This window comes from Pelobates fuscus, chromosome 6 (assembly GCF_036172605.1).
Source record: "Pelobates fuscus isolate aPelFus1 chromosome 6, aPelFus1.pri, whole genome shotgun sequence".
In the NCBI taxonomy this organism is placed as follows: Eukaryota; Metazoa; Chordata; class Amphibia; order Anura; family Pelobatidae; genus Pelobates; species Pelobates fuscus.
The window spans coordinates 118,660,711-118,682,482 of record NC_086322.1 but is presented as its reverse complement, the minus strand read 5'-3'; the positions used below and the strand labels follow the sequence as shown (position 1 = coordinate 118,682,482).

General features: G+C 37.1%; 1 protein-coding gene across 1 annotated transcript in view; it reads right to left on the bottom strand.

Moving 5' to 3' along the window:
• Positions 1–21,772, bottom strand: part of LOC134614424 (probable ATP-dependent RNA helicase DDX60) — a 157,556-nt gene that overhangs the window by 55,594 nt on the left and 80,190 nt on the right. Inside the window, exons 17-23 of the mRNA XM_063458195.1 lie at positions 18,881–18,973; positions 18,228–18,343; positions 17,968–18,101; positions 17,777–17,886; positions 10,864–10,968; positions 1,501–1,629; positions 1,046–1,170 (exon numbers count right to left, since the gene is read on the bottom strand). Of these exons, the coding sequence (XP_063314265.1) occupies positions 1,046–1,170; positions 1,501–1,629; positions 10,864–10,968; positions 17,777–17,886; positions 17,968–18,101; positions 18,228–18,343; positions 18,881–18,973 (812 nt within the window). The remainder of the gene's footprint in view (positions 1–1,045; positions 1,171–1,500; positions 1,630–10,863; positions 10,969–17,776; positions 17,887–17,967; positions 18,102–18,227; positions 18,344–18,880; positions 18,974–21,772) is intronic.

Here is a 21,772-nt window from a genome sequence, read left to right as displayed (position 1 = left end):
ATATCAGCACATGGTACTAAAAACCGTGAACCCTAAACACATTGTGAATGAGTTCGCATCATACTAAATGAAACTAACTTGAGGGAAGATAGGGCTACCCACATGACCACTCAAATGGAAATTTACACTTTTCTAAAGTTGATCCGGTTAAAAATCATTGGTGGTGCGAGAGTTAATTATATGGCGGATATTATAATATAAGGGTGGGGATAATAAAAGTAATATTCATGGGGAGGCCATAATATTACCCATGGCCCCACCCTTCTAATTCCTATTTTCTTAAGCTCCAACAAAGAACAAAAAAAATCCCAAAATCCCCAAACAACTTCTAAAAATTAAACAGATTCACCCAAAAATATTTTTTAAAAATGAAGCCATCTTAGCTCCATGATGGCTCCCTGCAGACTGAGCAATGATAGTGGAGAAAGACCTTATATTGGCTTTCCAATGTTAAGCCAGCTATTGCGTCAGGTGGGATTCTGTTCGAATTTCTGACATTTCTCAATTTAGTAAATAGCTCTGCAAGTTTTGATAAAATTAAAATGAAAAAAAAACTCTGCATTATTAACCAAGAATATCCCTACATTTTCTGTAACCAGTATATGTTTTGGGTATTAAAGATACTATGCAAACCAAATCTTATATCTGTCATTTTAAAGCACCATTAGATCATATTACATACCAATTTTACATATCACTCAATGCCTATTTACATGGTTTGAAATATCACATACATTGAATTTTTTTTTTATTTTTTTTTATAGTGGTACTTGTGAGTTAGGGGAAAAGCTTGGCAAGTCTAATATTTCTAATGAATTGTTAAGAGGATTCATAGTATACACTTTGTAGACCAAATAGGTCTTTTTTTTCAACTTAATATTTAGTCAATAAAAGTATTACACATATCCAACCTGTCTCTATATATAGTTCTGTACCTGTAACTCTTTTTACTTTATGTTATGGTAGTTTATGAAATATCAAATTTGCTCACCTAAATAAATAAATTCAACCTAAATAAATTCAAGATAAAAGAATTCCAACTTACGCAAAAAACAAAGCTGGTAGCTTTTTATCTTTTCTAAGTTCTTCAACAAGCATTGGGAAGTATTTCTTACAATTCACTTGATTAGGATGGTCAACAATTCGAAGGTATTCAAGTACTTTTTTGGTCTGAGATTTAAAAAAATAAAAAAAACGGTGATATTTACTTCTATTTTTTTTCATAAAAATTTAATTTAAATGTTAGGATCATTAAAGTAATGTTATAATTGCTACATTTCTCAAGATTATTGCAGAGCATAAAATACATAATCTGAACAATATATGCTGGTGTACTCTAGTTTGAAATAAATATCTCTTGTTTTTTTTTTTTAAATATATATATATATAATTACACACACACACACAATTTTAATTAAAACAAATGGAGGTCCACACATATACATACACACACACACACACACACTTTCCAAGCATTCAAAAATGGAAATCAATGAATACCTTGTTTTCCTGGCCTTTTTCTATCCAAAGTATTAACTCTTTTTTTAGTATATCTTCATATTTGTTTGCATCCTTTTTTGTAATGCGTAGTTTGTCCTTAAAGCATATGTTCTCTTCTGGATCCAGTTCCTAGATGAATTAGAAAGGTTCACAAATTACCAATTATGGTGAAACAGTGGTGCAAAATGCTGTATGTTGTGCAAATTATACTTCAGTGCACATGTTTAACCAATGCAAATGCAACAACTCCCCAACTGTAGTGAAATAAACGCAAATATCACTGCAATACAGCATCCATACAGACACTGGCATATATCCAAATAAGGAAAATAAAAGTCAATGGTGCACAAAACAAAATATTCACAATGGCAATATGTGCATAAATACTTGCTTACATATTTTTCAACAAATATTGAAATAAAAGTTGCAAATTGGTAAACCAGGCTGGTGGTTAGTCCTTCCAAGCAATACAGATTTGGATCTAGGGCACACTATCCCTGAGTGGAATAGTTATGAGTGGTACTTTGTTCACTATTTTTGTGAGTGCTATTCTGATTTCAGTTTAATATTACTTATACATCACGCAGTTTTGCACTGATATTTTGTTTGTTGTTTTTTAGGTTTTAATTTTCAAGATATTGGATATATAAGCAAGCAAAAATGCACTTATTACACTTGTGAATATTTAGTTTTGCACACCATTTTTATTTTTCTAATCTTAATTAGAAAGGTTATTGATGTTTTACTGGAAAATCACATGACTACATTAACAGGTAACATGAGTACAAGATAGATTACTAAAGGAAAACTCTAAACACCAAAACAACTATAGCTTAAATACGTGGTTTTTGTATCTAGATTGTGCCCCTGCAATTTCACGGTTGTAATTTCTGCGGTTTCTGAGTTAAATCACTTCTGCAGTACTCCGTTTGTAAGTAGTCCCCACCAACTGGCCATGGGTTGGAGAAAGAGGTGGGTAGTTCCTACCTGGTGCCCATGGAGAGGGGCATAGTTAGGGGAGCTGGCCAATGGGATGGGGCCTTTCTATTTACTAGTTACTGCCCAGTTTGCTCATATGTAGATATATATATTAAGTAGATATGCGCTCATCTGTTTCATGGCAGGTGGGAACATAGGAGAGGTTAAAAACATCGCTTATAGTAATATTGGAGTCACATTGACTACCATGGGCTTTTTTCTGAAATCTGAAATTATTTGGAGCCTGCAGTGCAAAGGCCAGACATGGATTTTGCCCCATTTGCTGCAGAGCAATCCAGATTTTATTGAGTCACCCTGACGGTGTTGTAAAGTTGATTTGAAAATAAAAAACTTTTCATGGGGGATATGTGAGAGTCATGGGGGATATGTGAGAGCCAGGGGAGTTGTGACTAGGGCTGCATAAACAAAGTGAATTAACCCCTTAAGTACTAAGCCAAATGTACACGTTGTGAACAAAACAAAACGTAAACAAAACCTGGCATTTGCGCTACATGTCTGTCCAACCCTAATTCACCTCTTTCATATTAAATGCACCCACACTTATTATATATCATTTTATTCAGGGGAAACCGGGCTTTCATTTAATATCAAATATTTAGCTATGAAACCATTTGATATGAAAAAAATGGGAGAAAATAAGAAATGTTATTTTTTTAGTTCTACATGACATTTTAACTGTCAATGTCATAATACTGTTTGCTTTTACTGCAATACAATACACATTTGTATTCAGCGATGACTCACGTGTAAAACAGTACCCCCTATGTACAGGTTTTATGGTGTTTTGGGAAGTTATAGGGTCAAATATAGCATGTTACATTTGAAATTGAAATTGAAATTCGCCAAATTGGTTACGTTGCCTTTGAGACTATAGTAGCCCAGGAATTAAATTTACACCCATAATGGCATACCATTTGCAATAGTAGACAACCCAAGGTATTGCAAACGGGGTATGTCCAGTCTTTATTAGTAGCCATTTAGTCACAAACACTGGCCAAAGTTAGCGATGATATTTGTTTGTGTGTGAAAAATGCAAAAAACTCCAATTGTGGCCAGTGTTTGTGACTAAGTGGCTACCAAAAAAAGACTGGACATACTCTATTTGCAATACCTTGGGTTGTCTACTATTGCAAATGGTATGCAATCATGGGGGTAATTCTCATTCTTGGGCTACCATAGGGTATCAAAGGCAACGTAGCCAATCTGGCGAATTTTAATGTGAAAAAAATGAAACACAAGCCTTACATTTGACGCTGTAACTTTTGAAAACACCATAAAACCTGTACATGAGGGGGTACAAATATTTGTGTTTCAAAACAGTAAAAAGTATCACAGCAATAATATCGTGTAAGTGCTGTTTGTGTGTGAAAAATTAAAAAAAACGTCACTTTTACTGGTGATATCATCGTAATACATTTTACGGTTTTGAAACACTAATATTTGCGTTCAGCGAACTCTCCCGAGTAAAACAGTACCCCCCATGTACAGGTTTTACGGTGTCTTGGAAAGTTATAGGGTTAAATATAGTGCTAGCAAATTAAATTCCCTATACTTTCGGCATGGGTTGTCAGGCAGGTCCCACTAATGGGGGGGAACACACACACACACACCTAGACAGTGTGTGTGAGTGAGTGAGTGAGTGAGTGAGTGAGTGAGTGAGAGAGAGAGAGAGTGTGTGTGTGTGTGAGAGTGTGTGTGTGTGTGTGTGCGCACACACACACACACACACACACATATATATATATATATATATATATATACACACACACACACACACACATATAATATATATATATATATATTGTCAGGGTATTTATATCGGCAGACATTTTGTGCTATGATAGAAATACAAAGTATATATTCTGAAGTCAATCTAAACAGACCAGACTGCATTTTGTTACTTTCAAGCTAACAAAAGACACACAAAATTTCTATCATTTCTCTAAAACTGACTGCTTTGACCGAGCTGAATGGAATGTGTAATATAAACAAACCAAATAGATAAGACATGAAGACGGGGGATGGACAGACTGTCTAATTGCTAATGGAATATAATAAATTCTAAACCCAGACATAGGTGACAGAGGAGATTAAATAATTTTATTTTACTTTCTATACCTAACAGATTCCCATTGTATTTAGGGGTCATTTGTAGTATTACAAACTGTCATATTAGGAATTACTACAGAAAATGCAGACACATAGTCTGGATAAGTGAAGAAAACCTCTTGATCTGACAGAAAATATAAAATTATAGTAACCATAAAGATAACGAAAATGACGTCAAAATAGCCACCAGGAAAAGTTAACTCTTTCCTGGATAGGCATGTTTAGTGGGACAAGACTGCCATCTTGAGTCCAAATACTAAAATGGTTACCTAGAAGGGAACCACACCCCTAGTTTCCTATTGGTTATCACCTAAGGAATTTTCCCTTTAAAAAGTTAAGACAAGGGAAGAGAGAGAGGCAGAATCGGGCGATCAGAGTAATCAAGACACTCCATGCAGAGCAAGAGAGAAACATTCCTGGACACTTAGCTACCTGAGAACATCTGGTGAGAATATCTACTTACTGGTAATTATACTGGCTTCATTTAATTAATTTAAATTTTCTAGTAGCATGATATATGACTGGATAAATCACGTTCAGATTTCCATATTTAGAAATCTTAGTCAACTAAGAAATATATATTAACTTTCCATTCTGCAGGTGGAGAAGATTATATATTTATGTGATTAATATCACATGTTAACATATCGTGTGCATATTTATCCAGCTGTATTGATTTGCTCTAAAATAAGATAAAATATCTGTTAGACAAATTAATTAAATATCAGCTTATAGAACATATAGATTTCTTTTCATTGGATGAATTCAAGGAAATGACTAATGACTGGTTAAAGGTTATTTTATTTAAAATTACATAGGAGTAGATTTTAAATCTCTAGAAGAGGTCTAGCCAGCATCGCAAGGGTTATTTCTAACTGCCAGCTGAAAGTTTTTATGGCTTTACGCTGAGGAATTCTCTTCTCTCCGTGAAACTTTTTCTTTGTCTCTGTGAAAGGGTCGTAAATCCTGTCCTGACGGCCTAATGCTATAGATAAGACTGTATTAACCAGGAAATGTATTGCATATTCATGTTATACTGAATATTCATTGATTATCATCATGCATGTTACTCATTATTATTATTTAAATTGTTAAGAAATAAAAATTATCTATTTTTATAACAAATCTGTGACTTATAACGATAAAGATCTTTGGGATCTGAGCATTGAAAATCGTGGGGGACACACACACACACACACACTTGTAGTTGGGGACAAAAGCCGTATACATGATAAGTTAGATATATGAGCAAGTCGGTTGTGGTGTGCCGAAACCGACGTATCGGGTAGGCCTGTAATAAAAGAGGGCAAAAAGTTGAATAAGATACCTTATTACACATCTTTACGTTGCAAGATCCAGAAAGGCTTGTCCTACTCAACTTGTCCTAGCTCTGGTTGTGGTATGTATCTCGTAATATACTGTGGATTTCCAGCGTCCTAATGTTTATGGTGTGAGCAGGGACATTTGTCTGGAAGCAGCTGATGCTGCCCTGATTCTGGAGGAATGTCCCGAAAAGGCATTGGGGGTTCAGTCCCCGCCTAGTTAAGAGGATTCTGAGGTACATTATGAATTTAGCTGTAGTGAGTGGTTTGCCCTGGGGTTAAATAGGGGTATATGGAGATTTGGTCCAGTGAGTGATAACCTGTAAAGGTCTGACATTTTGACCGGCACCTTATTGTCCGTAGGATAGTCCTTATGTCCCTACGTATTACATATGGTAAGAGGATGTGAACTGTTTGGTACTAGGATGAGCACTTAAGATATGGTGTATTCCAGCCAGGTAAGTTTTGTAGTGTTAAGAGAGATTTTATAAATTGTGTGGGCAAAAAGGAGAGGAGTGTCGCAATAGCGACTAGTGAACGAATATCGGTATTATGGTAATCGGTGGTAAACTTGTTGTAAAGGTGAAATCTCTATTGTATGCTTGTGATGTATAATCAGAGAGGGCAGCTCAACCCAGAAATCTGCCAAATGCCATGAGGCGAGTTAGTGCAGTATTAAGCCATGGAATTTGGGTATAGCCAGCTGCTTTATTGTCAGAGAAGCTTTTGACAGGTTCCCCTGTCCACTCATACCTCCCCAGGCCTTGTAGGCGGCCACTATGGGGTAGATTCCAAAGAAATGTTGATGAGGAATGGAAAGTGTTTTTTTTTTGTTTTTTGTTTTCCCAAGAGTCTCAACTGGCCAGGCATCTCAGAACCAAAAGTCACCAAATTGGCAAGGAAATCAGTGTGTGCAGACGCATTGGTCCATGTAACTGGGAAATGATGAGAAATGGCAGGAATAACCTGGCCTCCTATTCCAATGTGGTATGAACCTGAGCCGTGTGTATACACTCTAATATTGAGTGTTAGTCAACATAGTGTGTTAGCAAATAAGACAAACAGCTTGGGGTTACTCTTTGCTCTAAAAGTTACACGTGTGGGAAATTAAAGACAATCCCTCCATAAAATGCCATGAACATGCCCTTGGGATGGCTGAATAGGTAGAAGCTTGGAGGCATAGGAAAGGTCTGTCTTTCCCACCCAAACTCTGGTCAACCCCTTTGGCATAGTGCTGGGAGAATTCCTTATAGGAAATCAATGAGTTGAGGCTAGGGGTGGGTAATTAATATGGTTGAATACCTTCTTAAGCAACGTGATTGTGTTGCGGGGTCTTTAATGCAGACAGGAGTGTGACCAGACCTGTGTGGAACTGGTGTGTGGAAACCTTGATGTAGAAGTCGACTGAGTGAAGGAAAGGGTGTGCTTAGAGGTAAAACTCCAGGTTGTCGATGCAAACCTTCTCTATGGTGAGGAGAAGTAGAGCCACTTACGTCACGAAAGTCTGAAGGCTAGGATGAATTTTGGGATAATGAATTTCTGATTGAGTCTGGGATTCTGGTGTATAGAACGACGTACAGATCATCGTAGTAGTAAGACTTGTACTCTAAGACATCGTGGGAGGCAATCAGTAAGGAGACTAAATTAACCTTTCCAGATGTCTTTGCGTATGGTCAGGGACACAAAGTACGAGGGAGTAATAATGTAAACCGATGTGCTAGGGGCGGAATTTGAAAGGATAACATAACCATGAGAGGGATTTGGGAGTCCTGTGGCTGGGATGTGCGTCAGTGCCTGTGGAGATTCCAGTCTCTGTAGTCCATCTTTGATGTTATGTATGAAGGCAATTAGAGTGGATATCAACTGTTTGACTTCATGTGAATTGGCCGAGTGTGGCAAAGGTGTGGCAAGAAAGTTGGCCTCTCCGGGACTGTAAAAGAGTCAATATAAAAGGCCATGCTGGATGAGGCCCTAACTCGTAACCTAGAGAGGTTGATGTGAGGCGTTAGCCATGTGTTGGGCCGATTGGCGTATACCTCCATATGCGGATGAAGATGGGTGTTGGCCTCAAGGAATTGATAATGATGAGGCTATTTACCGGCATAGCTGGGAACCAGGCCGCCAGTTGACATACCAGATCCGAGAATGGGACGGGTGATGGGTAGTAGCGAGGTGGGTAAACATACCTTGCTCGCGGTAGAATGTGGTTTCCTTGCCAGAGGAATGAGATGTTGGAGAACTTAAAGGGAAATGATGGTGAGAGGCAAGTTGGAACTGGAATTGGGCTTGACTTACTGTGAACGAAATACACATAATCAGGGTGGTTGTTCTTAAAGCTGGTATATGAATAGGTAACCTGAGGATAGGTATATGAATAGGTAACCTGAGGACATAGTTGTTAGAATCCTGACCCTACGATGGTGGGTACAAGATTCATAGGACATAAATCAAATATCCCTATAAGTGAGTAGGGTGAGGATCCTAGGCCACTACCAGAGACCATGGGGAGTGTTTAACCAATACTGCGACAATAATGGGGGATAGGCAGAGTCATGAGTGACCGCTAATTGGTCCTGTGACTTCTGTAGCTAAAATACATATAGCTTGGTATGGAATACCAAGCTATGAGGGCAGTTTTGAGCTATCCCAGTAGGACTTAGAAAATTGAATTATGGTCGTGCCAGCATGGGAAGGGGGGGGATGTATGTGTGGGGAATTAAGGATCCCCGGGAGTGGGCCTGTGTAAGTCCTGGCGGAGGAATTGCGTGCCAGCGTTAGCTGATGTAACATAGAACAGTTAGGAGTGAATTTGCTGTAGGTTTGGTGATACTATGCCTGAATAGCAAGGGTCGGTTAGGATGATGAACTTGCTTGAGTAGAATATAGCAGCGATGAGTAAATAACCTTTTGCATAATACGTGATTATTTTGACGTAGAGTCAGGGGGAACATATGATGGTATGGTAAAGCCTGGTACACTAGGGTTTGTCCCAGGGAACATGACTATACATATACTGAACATAGGAGTGTGGCGTGTTACAAAAAAAAGGTTTAGCAAATAGATGGTCGTCCGCCAAATAAGTAATATACCTATCATGGGAGCAAGTATACAGATTGGCCATAACACATGGTAACAAATGTGATCGTGATGACTGCCTCAGAACAGTACCAAGTCCATTAGTGATAAAATAAGACATATGCGATACATGATGGTAATGCAATATACGTAGTGAATATTAAACGCTTACCAGAGCTGCATTAGTAATGGGAAACTGACCATATCCGTGCACAATCGTAAATAACAAGAAATATAGCAAACATAACCGAACTACAGGGGGCATGTAAGGATAACTAGTAGCAGGCTAAATACTTTAAAAAAAGAACCTGGACATTTCATGCATCAGGGAACAGTGTAAAACTAACAAATTGGTACTATGATTGTGGTGGCCACTAGATGGAAGCATGTAACTGAGATAGACCGGAGACTAGTTCGGTAGAAATTTGACGAAAATAAACTAGCGAATAGGAATGGAACAAAGAGCAGGCAGGAGTAGGTGAACTGACAAGTCCTGAATGGGAAAAAGTCCAGAATGGACGGTATGCAAGAACGTGAATGTGTGAACAATTGTGTGTTCATGGATTTGACTGGTACAGGCAGACTCACGGTTTATGGATTTGACTGGTACAGGAAACAAACGACTTGACCGGGAAGCTTGCGGTGAGGCGAGAGGTCAGTTATGTGGCTGGAAAGTACCCAGACTTGGTGGACATGGAGGTTTGATCCAGGAAAAGGCCCAGGAAGCCAGTAAGGGGTCTCATAGCGCCGGCGGGAATGAACAGCTAGTTTTGGAGAGGAGGTGAGTAGTCTCTGACTACATGTGGCTGGAACAGTGTCATGGGAGTTGCTGGAGCAGGGAAAACTTGGTCCAATCGGCTAGGGAGTCTTTGACCGCATGTGGCTGGAACAGCAGGATGAGAGTTGTTGGAGCAGGGAAAAACTTGGTCCGATTGGCGTGGGAGTCACAGTAGGCCCAGACCAGCTTGTTTGGAGTTTTAGGCAGTCTGTGTTGATGACCTTTGAACCGGAAGTAAAAATGAACCAGGCAGCATCAGCCCTGTGGTGTAGGGGGCCTGAGTTTAAATAGCCGGTTAACCCCTCCCACAAGTTCAGGCTACGCCTTCCTATATATAATATCTAAGTATAAATATATATATATATATATATATATATAAATATATATAAATATATATATATATAAATATATATAAATATATATATATATATATATATATATATATATATATATATATATATATATATATATATATATATATATATATATATATTTTTACACTTATTTTAACATTATTTAATTTGAATTCAGCCAGCAGGGGGACTGTCATTACAGGCAGTCCCCCTGCTGGCAATGCAGCAGCCAGCTAACCCGGCCATGTGATTGTGAGGTCCTCGCAAGGACCTCACTCTCACATGGTCGGGGGGGGGGGGGGGGGGGGGCGGAGGAGGCAGGATCCGCCGCGGGGGACTCCCTGGGATTCTGAGCCAAGTTGTGCAGTTCTGGGCTACCTCGTTAAATAAGAGCCAAATCGTTCTAAGCCAATGAGTTAAGCACTACAACCACTGTACTAAATACAGTAATATACTGTGGCTCACTGTCAAAAGCCTCTATAGATAAAAGTACATCCTAAAGATGGCCTTAAAACATATAAAAAACAGTCAGGTGCATTTCAAGTAAAGCATAATGCTATGTTTATTATCTTTACATTTAAAGTTCCCTCATTGAAGTGTCTTTAAAGTACCATTTATACAAAGCATATCGGATTACAGCAAAAAAAAAAAAAGGGTCAACTAAAGAAAATCTTATTTATTATAATGCAAAGAATGATTTAACAAATGCATTCTTTAATATTCTTACCTTTACTCTGGACCACTCTGGCCATGCAGTCACCATTGTGTCATATAATCTTATGCTTTCCCGAGGAGAAAAAGACAGATCATTTGGGATGCCATATTTCTTGATCTAAATGATAGAAAGTTCATGTTAAGTAATGATATTTAAAACAATAAAACAGAATAAGAAATCGCAAAAAGGAGATTTTTGGGACAGTGAGGTTACATTTTCACAGAGCAATATAGCTTTTTAAACAGTTAATGGATTTGTTATGGTTCCTCACAATAAATTGGTGTTCAAACTAAAATAAATTGGTCTAGATGAAAAATCCTGTTCCTGGGAAAAACATTGGCTTAAAGATAAAGTACAGAGAGTTGTCATTAATGGTAAATCTTCAAGCTAGACAAAAGTGGTAAGTGGTGTCCCTTTTGGGGTTCTTTTCTGGGACTGCTTCTATTTAACATGTTTATAAATTATCTTCAAATAGCCATTTAAAGCCATGTTTCAGTGTTTGCAGATTGCCCAAAACTCTAAAATAATACAATGTGAGCATGATAGTGCGTTGTTACAGAGGGATGTAGATAGATTGGGGGACTGCACTCAAATGGCAGATTACATTTATTGTAGAAAAATACAAAGTTATGCACTTTGGGGTGTAAAGTGTACGTGCAACTTACACCCTAAATGGTAGTGAATTATGGATATCAGCACTTGATAAGGATTTGGGAGTTGTTATAGATAACAAACTAGGCAACAATGTGTAATGTCAATAGGTAGCTGCTAAAGCCAGTAAGGTATGGTCATGTATAAATTAGAGCATTCATTCTTGGAATGAAAATATATTTTTTCCGCTTTCTAAATCACTGGTAAGACCACACCTTGAATGTGATGTGCAATTTTGGGCACCTGTTTTAAAGAAGGATATTAGGGCACCAGAAAACATGCAGGTGCGTGCTACAAAATTAATAAAAAGGAATGGAACATTTTAGTTATGAAGAAAGGTTAACAAATTTAAATCTCTTTAGTTTGAAAAAAACAGCAACTCAGAGGGGATATGATAACATTATCTAAATATATTCATGGGTGGTACAAACCATTATCTGAAAATCTATTAATAAATAGAACTATACAAGGCAAAGCAAAAACAGCTTGATTGGTTATAAAAAAAAAAAAAAAAAAGTTATATAAATTTTTATAAAAAAGTAAAATGGCTAACTCGCAAAGAGAAAGTGGCCAAAATACCTTTATTAAAAATATATACCGTTATATTAAAAACCACAACGCGATTGGCCCTTTGGCTTTTTCAAGTGGAGAGAAGAAAGTACAATCTGGCAGGTACAGGTATAAATAGGGAATGTACATCTTTAAAAAGGGCACCAAAATTATGTCATGAATACATTTTTATAATGTACAAAATGGATAAAACACATGCATAAGTCTTTGAATATATGTACAAGTGTAATGTTACAATATGGGTTAAAAACAAAGCTTATTTTTAGATAAAAATGAGGTGATATTAAGGATCTGAAGATCACGTGGTCGGCGGCCATATTTAGTAATGAGCCGCACCGCGTGGTCTGATGCTAGGGATTATGGGGTTAGTAGTTTGTATGCTTGCGTCCTTCCGACGTGGGAGAAGAGGAGGTGCGTACATGTGGACACAATATATAGGACGCGACCTGTTCTCTCAGCGGCCGCGTCCTAATAGCGAAAAAGTGACAAGCATTTAGATGATGTCTGGGGATGGGTCAGCAAGTTGGTGGTGACTAGGGGGATAAAGGGGGCAGGTACAGCCACCTAAGAGTATCGGGAGGTGGGGGAAAGGGAATGCGTAAACCTTCAAGGTTTACAGGAGGTGGAAGAAAAACATAAGTTGCATATGAAACTAATAAAATATATCTTGAGACCTAAGAAATATATGCTGCCTGAAGAATTGTAGAAAGATTTATATAGAATAGAAGAATAGATAAAATATAAATATATGAAAGTCTCACTTTTAGACTGTGCAAATAAATAAAGGTAATTGTTTTGTAGACTTTTGTTTTATACAGGGTAATATAAATAGAGTTTGCATAGTTACAATAGTAAATCACGACAAAAGTCCTAAACACTATTAAAGTGCATTGGGATCCAAAGATACAAATTACCCTGGAGAGGTGGGTACCTCAAAAAATGATTAGGACAAAAAGAAGTGTATTGGGTATTCCTCTTAAGAACTCTTACCCTATATGGTTCGTACTGAACAACGCGGCCACCCAGGAGTGGAGTGTGGCACCAATTAACCCCATTAACTTTCAGCATACCTACTTAACCGCAAATGCCCGAACCCCTGTGTGATCTTCAGGGTGGCCGTCGTTCGTATAGACGGACACGTGTCGGCAGGCATTTTGGCATAGGAAGGACACTAGCGGTGTTTGGTCGCCAAGTGTCTGGAACCCAAATCGGACACTCAACGGCACGAACACTGCTAAAACATCCAACCTCATGGAAGTTTGTGAAAATCCAACTGAACGAAGCGGTAGTTTCTGAGAATCAGTATACAAAACAAGGGGATTATGCCGAACTAAGTCATGAACGCCTTAACCCTGGGATTTTGTATGTTTTGGCTAGTCGAACGAAGACTGACCGCAGAGCCCTTTCGTGTGGAACTATTTTGGGCATACACCTCGTGTGCGGTCAGTAAAACTAAGACCTCCAGGAAATTTGTGAACCCCTGAATCGATCTGGGTGATTTTTCAGTATGTTGCTCACCCAGATCGGGGATATCAGGGAATATATGATTTATGGATGTAGGTTATAGTTTTGGGGTACATCTAAGAATTGGAGAAAAATGTGTGTTTAAAATGTACAAATAATTAAGTTCTCTCAGGCTGAGGGGAGGGAATATGTGTACTGTAACCAGCTAGTGATTGGATGATTCCTAGTTTTCTGTGGGTTTCTCCCTTGCATGGGAGAATTGCATAAAAGCAGCTACAGTTTTGCTAAAAAGGTTTTATACTTCTAAGAAAATCTTTTAAATCATATGTCTACATAATTTTTACACAAACATTTATTCATCCTGGAAAACCAGAAGTATCCATTTTATACTTAAAGCGGCACTGTCATGGCCGAATCCCATTTCCCTTTTTTTAACCCCCTTCCCAACTCCACTACATCTAATTGACCACCTAGTCACCCCCAGATGCCCCTAAGCCCCCCAGCTTACCTAGTTTTTAAACTTTATTTTCTGCCCGGACCTAGGCCCTAGTTAGACACTTGGGCATGTGAACGGGAATTTCATCCATTCATTCATCGTAAAGATGAATTAATGAATAGAAATGTCAGACGAACAAACAAATACCGAATATCAATGTTCATTTAGTTTATTACAAGGAGGGAGCTACCGGCGCACAGCTCCATCCTTGTAAAATGTAAAAATAGAAGCGGCAGGGAGCAGTGCTCCCCACCACTTCCTAAGCCCCCCCATGTCCTCCCTCAATCTATGAGGGTCAATGTGAGCAGGTTTGGGGACATCCTTTATAAGTCCCTCAGCGCAACTCATGAGAGCCTTATGATTTTATTTGGATCTACATTCATCTAAAGTGTTTCACCTACTGTATGTATTTATTGTATGCTATTTGAGTGTTATAAGGGGTTCCCACTCAGGTGGTTTATAGCACTTGTTGCAAACACTTCTTCCCACCCATTGTGTATTGTACAGTTTATGTGAAATATTTTATTAGTTTTATATGTAATTTATGAGTTTTCTTCCACATCCTGTAAACCTTGAGAAGGTTTACTCATCCCCTTTCCCCCCACCTTTCGATACCTATAGGTGGCCGTACCCACAACTTTAACCCCTTAGTCACCACCCACTTGCTGACCCATCCCCAGACATCTAAATACTCACTCTTGCTATTCGGACACGCCAACAAACATCATTAGGACGCGGCCGCTGAGAGAACAGGTCGCGTCCTATATATTGTGTCCACATGTACGCACCTCCCCTTCTCCAAAGTCGGTAGGACACGAGCACACAAACTACTAACCCCATAATCCCTAGCGTCAGACCACGCGGTGCGGCCCATAACTAAATATGGCCGCCGACCACGTGATTTTCAGATCCTTAATATCACCACATTTATATCTAAAAATAAGCTTTGTTTTTAACCCATACTGTAACACTACACTTGTACATATATTCAAAGACTTATGCATGCGTTTTATCCATTTTGTAGGTTATAAAAACGTATTTTTTTTTTTTTTTTTTTTTAAGATGTACATTCCCTATTTATACCTGCCAGATTGTACTTTCTTAGCTCCACATGAAAAAGCCAAAGGGCGAAACGCGTTGTGGTTTTTAATATAACAGTATATGTTTTTAATAAAGGTATTTTGGCCACTTTCTCTTTGCGAGTTAGCCATTTTACTTTTAGATTATATATATATGTTAGGGTTTTTTTTTTATTGCTATCATCATCATCATCATCATCTTCATCTTCATCTGGTACCAGAAGTTTTAGCTTTACAATGAGGATATTACTCCCAAGAATCCTAGTTTTATACCACTCAAGCAATTTTCATTGAGCAGTTAGCTTGCTCAATCAAATGTGAGTAACCACTTGATATTTTATAATCTCACCTCTGGTATTTATACTTTAAGCACTATTGCGGTCTCTTATTTTTTTTTTTATGGTTCCTGTATCAATCAAGACTACACAGACCTCACATATGCCATAAGTGGGGATTGCAACACTGTACACTATCAACACTAGAGCCAAGTAGATGGCTCTATCAAACAAGAATAGGACCACAAAGATTTAATATACGCTATTCAACCCTATTTGGGACATACTGCACTATTAGTGGTCAACTTTATCTATTTCATATAAACTCCAAGAATTGATTTTACAATGAGGAATGCACCTACTATCAAGACTGTACCATTCTTCACGGACAGGTTCCTTACTCTGGATCTATCCACCTTATAGACTTTTTAGCTTTTGTGCATATATTTTCGACTTCTTCAGTTTGTCTTTGTGATGGTAGTATACTATCTTTATATTTCAGTGGCGCTACCTTTTCTTTGTTTGATTTTAAGATTATAGTCCAAAATGTTATTCAACATGAAATATGGATTAGTTATGGAGCAGGAGGCTGTATATTCACATTTTTGGTAAATTAATTCCATTAATCCAAGTTAATCGAACTTCTGTCTGCAGAGAAAACATGCACTTTTCAGAATAAATAGGTTGTAAAATATATAAAGTTCAGAAAAAGACCTTAATTCCATTGTTATTTTGTAAATCTTTATCACGGGTAGGCAACCTTTTAGGAGCACTGTGCCGAAATAAGATTGTGATGTCCCATAGCGTGTCGGTCCTAGGTTTTTAAATTAAGGTGTGTATGTTGCAGTATTCTGATTGTGTTATTATACTGCAATTGCTTTGTATCGTATTTGTGCGTATATGAGCTATTATATTGTATATGTTCATGAGTAGTTTGTAGTATCGCGTATGATACATATGAATGTGGGCTGTGTATGGGGGCTGCTTCTGGAATTGTGTGTGTGGATGGATATGTCACATTGTTTATTTGTTAGTGTATGTATGTGTGTATAGGCTGTTTGGGGTATTGCATGTGAGGCTGCATGTGGGGTTGTGTGCATGTATGTGGATTGTTAGTGGTGTTGAGTTTGTGTGTAAGTTTGTATGTGGACTGTTTATATTCTTTGTATGAGGGGAGGCTTATTCTGCAGCTCGGTATATGAAACGGTTTTTAAAACTAATCTTAAAAGTTATTCTAGAGAAAATCTTCACCTGGTTGCAAAATATTATAGATATAACAGCCAGCAAGTATGAGTCTTTTTGAATTACCGGTAAGTCTTTATGACCGGTGATTTATATTAGTATTTAAACCAACTTTATTTAATCAATTCCACCCTGCTTCCAATGAAGTTGTAGTCACAGTTTGGCTATTTTAACCTAATCTTTGCAGTTTTATATTTAGTTCAGTACAATTATTCATTAAAAAAAATAAAACAAGCCCCTTAGACACGGATATAAAGGAGGGAAGATATGTTTATCTTATACTGAAATAGAATCTTTAGTACTCTAATGACATGAGAGCATAATGACCAAGCAACTGGGCACGTGCTTTACATGTAACACTTTGGTCTCACTTTGCATTATGCAATAGTCTTGTGTTTGAGCTGGAACCTTAGAGTAAACCAGGACAGATTGCAGAGAGGAAATGTATTGGTTAGTTTCTCTAATCATTCAAACTGCACTAATTACGCCAGTACTACTTAAAGTTCTGCACACAAAACATTGTTGCGTATTAAGAATTCCAAATTGGGTTCAGTGCTATTATTTAGTTATATATCAGTCTAGTTCAGGCATAGGCAACCATCGGCTCTGCAGATGTTTTGGAGTACACCTCCCATGATGCTTTGCCAGCATTATGTGTGTAAGAGCATTATGTGGGATGTAGTCCACAACATCTGGAGAGCCGAAGGTTGCCTATCCCTGGTCTAGTTTGATAGCAGTTCGAAGCTGTGCTCACAGCACACGAGTTGCTCCAATTCCATTAATAAGATAATGACTCAGGCAAGCAGACTTTAATGCATATAATTGGATTTTTTTTGGCAACTATGAGTACATCATATGGAAACATATCACATAATCAGAATACTGTTGGTATGTTGTGTTACACAGGTGGCATGTCATAATGTTCATGGATGACGTAACCCAAGGTTATGACATTTATATGACATGTATATAAAGCAACAGTGGTAACATTAGTCATACTGTACATTAAACCATTTTATTTGACTTGTTCTGTTTATATAGTAAATAAAATGTAAAAATGTTTTTATATTTTCTATGAAAAATAATAAGACTACTTAAACTCTATAGTTATTTTAACATGCCCTTATTATTGATATTATTCAACTTACATGATCAGTTGTTAAAGCTGCGCATGGGTGATAGGATTCAAAATTAATTTTTCCCTGCTGTACAGAACACATGTATTTTTCCAGATCATTGAACCTCTTGTCATGCAGCACTACAAAATTCATAAAAATAGGATTACTTTTATAATCACAATACTTCTGATGTATAAATTGATTAATAGTCTATACTTTACCGAGGCGAACCCTGTAAGACTCCCTTGTTTTCACTGTCTTGGATTTTTTTCCTGTGTTTGCACCTTTTGCTAAGTTAGTACTTCCTATGAGTTCATCACTTTGCTTCCAGTATTGTTTCACTGTCTGTAACCACCTTTAGAATGAACATATGTAAATCCTATTAGATTGCATTTTAAGAAGAAAATAAGTATAATCTGAATTAAGTGATGCTATTTTTAAGCAATAAGAACTTTCTGTTGGCTACTAAATGAATGCTTACGCTGTTAGATGTTCTGGGTTGCTAATTGTTGCAGACAAAGCTAGAAATGGGCATCGAATCATAACCAGCATGTGCTCCCAAACTTCGGCACCAATCTCACCACCTAAGCAGTGAATCTTGAGTTAAGAAAGAAAAAGTTTTAACATTTCTAAATATCAAAACTAAACATTTGTATTTAAAAACAGGAATGTATTGTGTTCTTATTCCTGTGATCTCTAGTAGTCATTATCCTGTCCATAATGACTAGACTTGTGCATGGCAAAATGTTTTTTTTGTTCTCCCAAATTGATTGGATTCTGATTTACTGTTCTTCTGAATTTCCTTTCCAAAAAAATTTCCTTTCAGTTTGAAAATTCAGTTCCAAAAATGTCCGATTAAAAAGATAAAATTGGTAACAATTGTTAAATACCTTAATTGTAAAAGTTTTCTTATGTTGCTTCTCTCGGCTATGTTTTGTAAGGCTGTTTTTAATTTGTCACAAACCACTATTTATTAAGCATTTAATATGCCTAATGATTAATACAGCACAAAAACATTTTCCTATAAACTGTTCAGATGTACAACTTGTCTCGGAAGTTCTGGTAGTTGTGCTATGGTTGAAGTGAACTTTTTTTCGGTGCTTGATAAAAAAAAAAAAAAAAAAAAATACACACCTCATCAAATATGATATACTCAATCTTTTTTGCCCAGTTTTGACGATGTGACAACAGCAGAATTTCCAAGCATTGTGGCACTGTAACCAAAACCTGCAATATAATAGAAGTAGAATTATATATGTAAAAAGCATGGGACTTTTGTGACCCAGATAGGATTTTTAGTAAGGCACAGATAACTTCAAACATTTGGCATAAATTATACCATCTCCAGTTTAGAATATCGTAAAGTTACGTAGTATGATATATTGTCGGTTTACTTGTAAGGAACTAAGTGTAGAAATAAGTGAACCTCTGTTTTTAATCTTTCAAGATTCTTTTTTCAGGAAGTGTTCCGGAGGATTGGAGGAAGGCAGATGTGGTTCCTATATTCAAAAAGGGTTCAAAATCCTTGCCTGGAAATTATAGACCTGTGAGCTTAACTTCTGTGGCTGGTAAAATATTTTAAAGATTATTAAGGGATTATATTCAAGAATTCCTTGAGAAGAACATGGTTATCAGCAAAAATCAGCACAGTTTTATGAAGCACAGGTCGTGTCAAACTAACTTGATTGCATTCTACGAAGAAGTAGGTAGAAGTATAGATCAGGGTGTTGCAGTGGATGTGATCTATTTGGACTTTGCCAAGGCATTTGATACAGTTCCACACAGAAGATTAGTGTTCAAACTCAAAGAAATCGGTCTAGATGAAAATGCTTGTTCTTGGGTAGAACATTGGCTTAAAAACAGAGTACAAAGAGTTGTCGTTAACGGTAAATTTTCAAGCTGGACAGAGGTGGCAAGTGGTGTCCCTCAGGGGTCTGTTCTGGGACCCCTTCTATTTAACATGTTTATAAATGATCTTGAAGACAGCATTGAAAGTCATGTTTCAGTGTTTGCAGATGACACAAAACGTTGTAAAATAATACAATGTGAGCAAGATATTACCTTGCTGCAGAGGGATTTAGATAGACTGGAGGACTGGGCACTTAAATGGCAGATGAAATTTAATGTTGAAAAATGCAAAGTTATGCACTTCGGCGTAAAGAATACACAAGCAACGTATACCCTTAATGGAAGCGAATTAGGGATAACAACACACGAAAAGGACTTGGGAATTGTTATAGACAACAAACTATGCAACAATGTGCAATGTCAATCAGCAGTGGCCAAGGCCAGTAGGGTATTGTCATGCATGAAAAAGGGCATTCATTCTCGGGACGAGAATATCATTTTGCCTCTTTATAAATCACTGGTAAGACCACATTGAATATGCTGTGCAATTTTGGGCACCTGTTCTAAAGAAGGATATTATGGCACTAGAAAAAGTGCAGAGGCGGGCTACAAAATTAATAAAAGGAATGGAACATATCAGCTATGAAGAAAGGTTAACAAATTTAAACCTATTTAGTTTAGAAAAACGTCGCCTGAGAGGGGATATGATAACATTATACAAATATATTCGAGGCCAATACAAACAATTGTGTGGAAATCTATTCACAAACCGGACTTTACATAGGACACGAGGTCATGCGTTTAGACTGGAAGAAAGAAGATTTTGTCTAAGGCAAAGGAAAGGTTTTTTTTTACTGTAAGAACAATCAGGATGTGGAATTCTCTGCCTGAAGAAGTGGTTTTATCAGAGTCCATACAGATGTTCAAACAGCTACTAGATGCATACTTGCAAAAACAGAATATTCAAGGATATAATCTTTCAATGTAGGGTAATAACTGCTTGATCCAAGGATAAATCTGACTGCCATTCTGGGGTCAAGAAGGAATTTTTTTCCTAGCTTGTTGCAAAATTGGAAGTGCTTCAAACTGGGTTTTTTTTTGCCTTCTTTTGGATCAACAGCAAAAAACATATGTGAGGAAGGCTGAACCTGATGGACGCAAGTCTCTTTTCAGCTATGTAACTATGTAACTATGTAATCTTGGCATATTTGGCTACATTTGTAAATTAGACTTCGAGATACACCGGCATAAGAGATAGTTTGAACCCCAGTTTAACATTTGAGGTTAATAAGTAATCCACCAACAACAGATAACTGAAATTTACACTACTTTCTTACTTCCGTATATATTTTTTACACTATTCATTATCGAATAAACTTTTATGATAAAGGGTTAAACTCAGATTACATTGGACATAGATTTTTTTTAAGCTAGTACACTCATGAGACCCAGCCCACTCAACTTTATGATCTCAGTATATCATTCACCTCATTTGCCCGACTACTTCCTGGTTAGGGACGATGTTCTGGAACAGATCATAAAATCAGGAATCGGAACTAGAACATGGTCAGATCATGCTCAAATTTGTTTGGAAACAAAAAAAAAAAAATAATTGCATATAGAAGTAGAAATAGCTGGAGAGTAAATGAGTATTTTAAGATCAGACTAATACTCCAGACTTACGTGCTCAGGTCAAAGAATTTTTTTAATTCAATGATAGTGGTGCAGTCTCTGACTCTCTTGTGTGCCTTTAAATCATTTATAAAGAGGCTGGCTCATAAAATTGGGCACTTAAATAAAAAAATAAAAATAAAAAAAAGCAGAAAGGGAAAGAACTTCATACTCAATGGATAAATCAGGAAAGGCTCCATTAGACCTGTTTAGACTCAGGATTTTGTGTAAAATAAAGGAAAATCAGACAGAATATTGTAGAAAGAACCCAAGAAAAATAAAATAAAAATAAAGCATTACTAACACTCAAACAAGGTTGGTACCATGGAAATAAAACCGGTAGAAATATTACAAATAAAATAAAAACTGAAAAACTCCAAATTAAGAAAATTGTAGCTAGTAATTCAAAATTCCTCTCCCCAACCCAAATTGGTAAAGCTTTGAGATTATAAGAATCTGTACAATTTAATATTTATAGATTCCTCAATTTGAACAAGCTAAAACTTC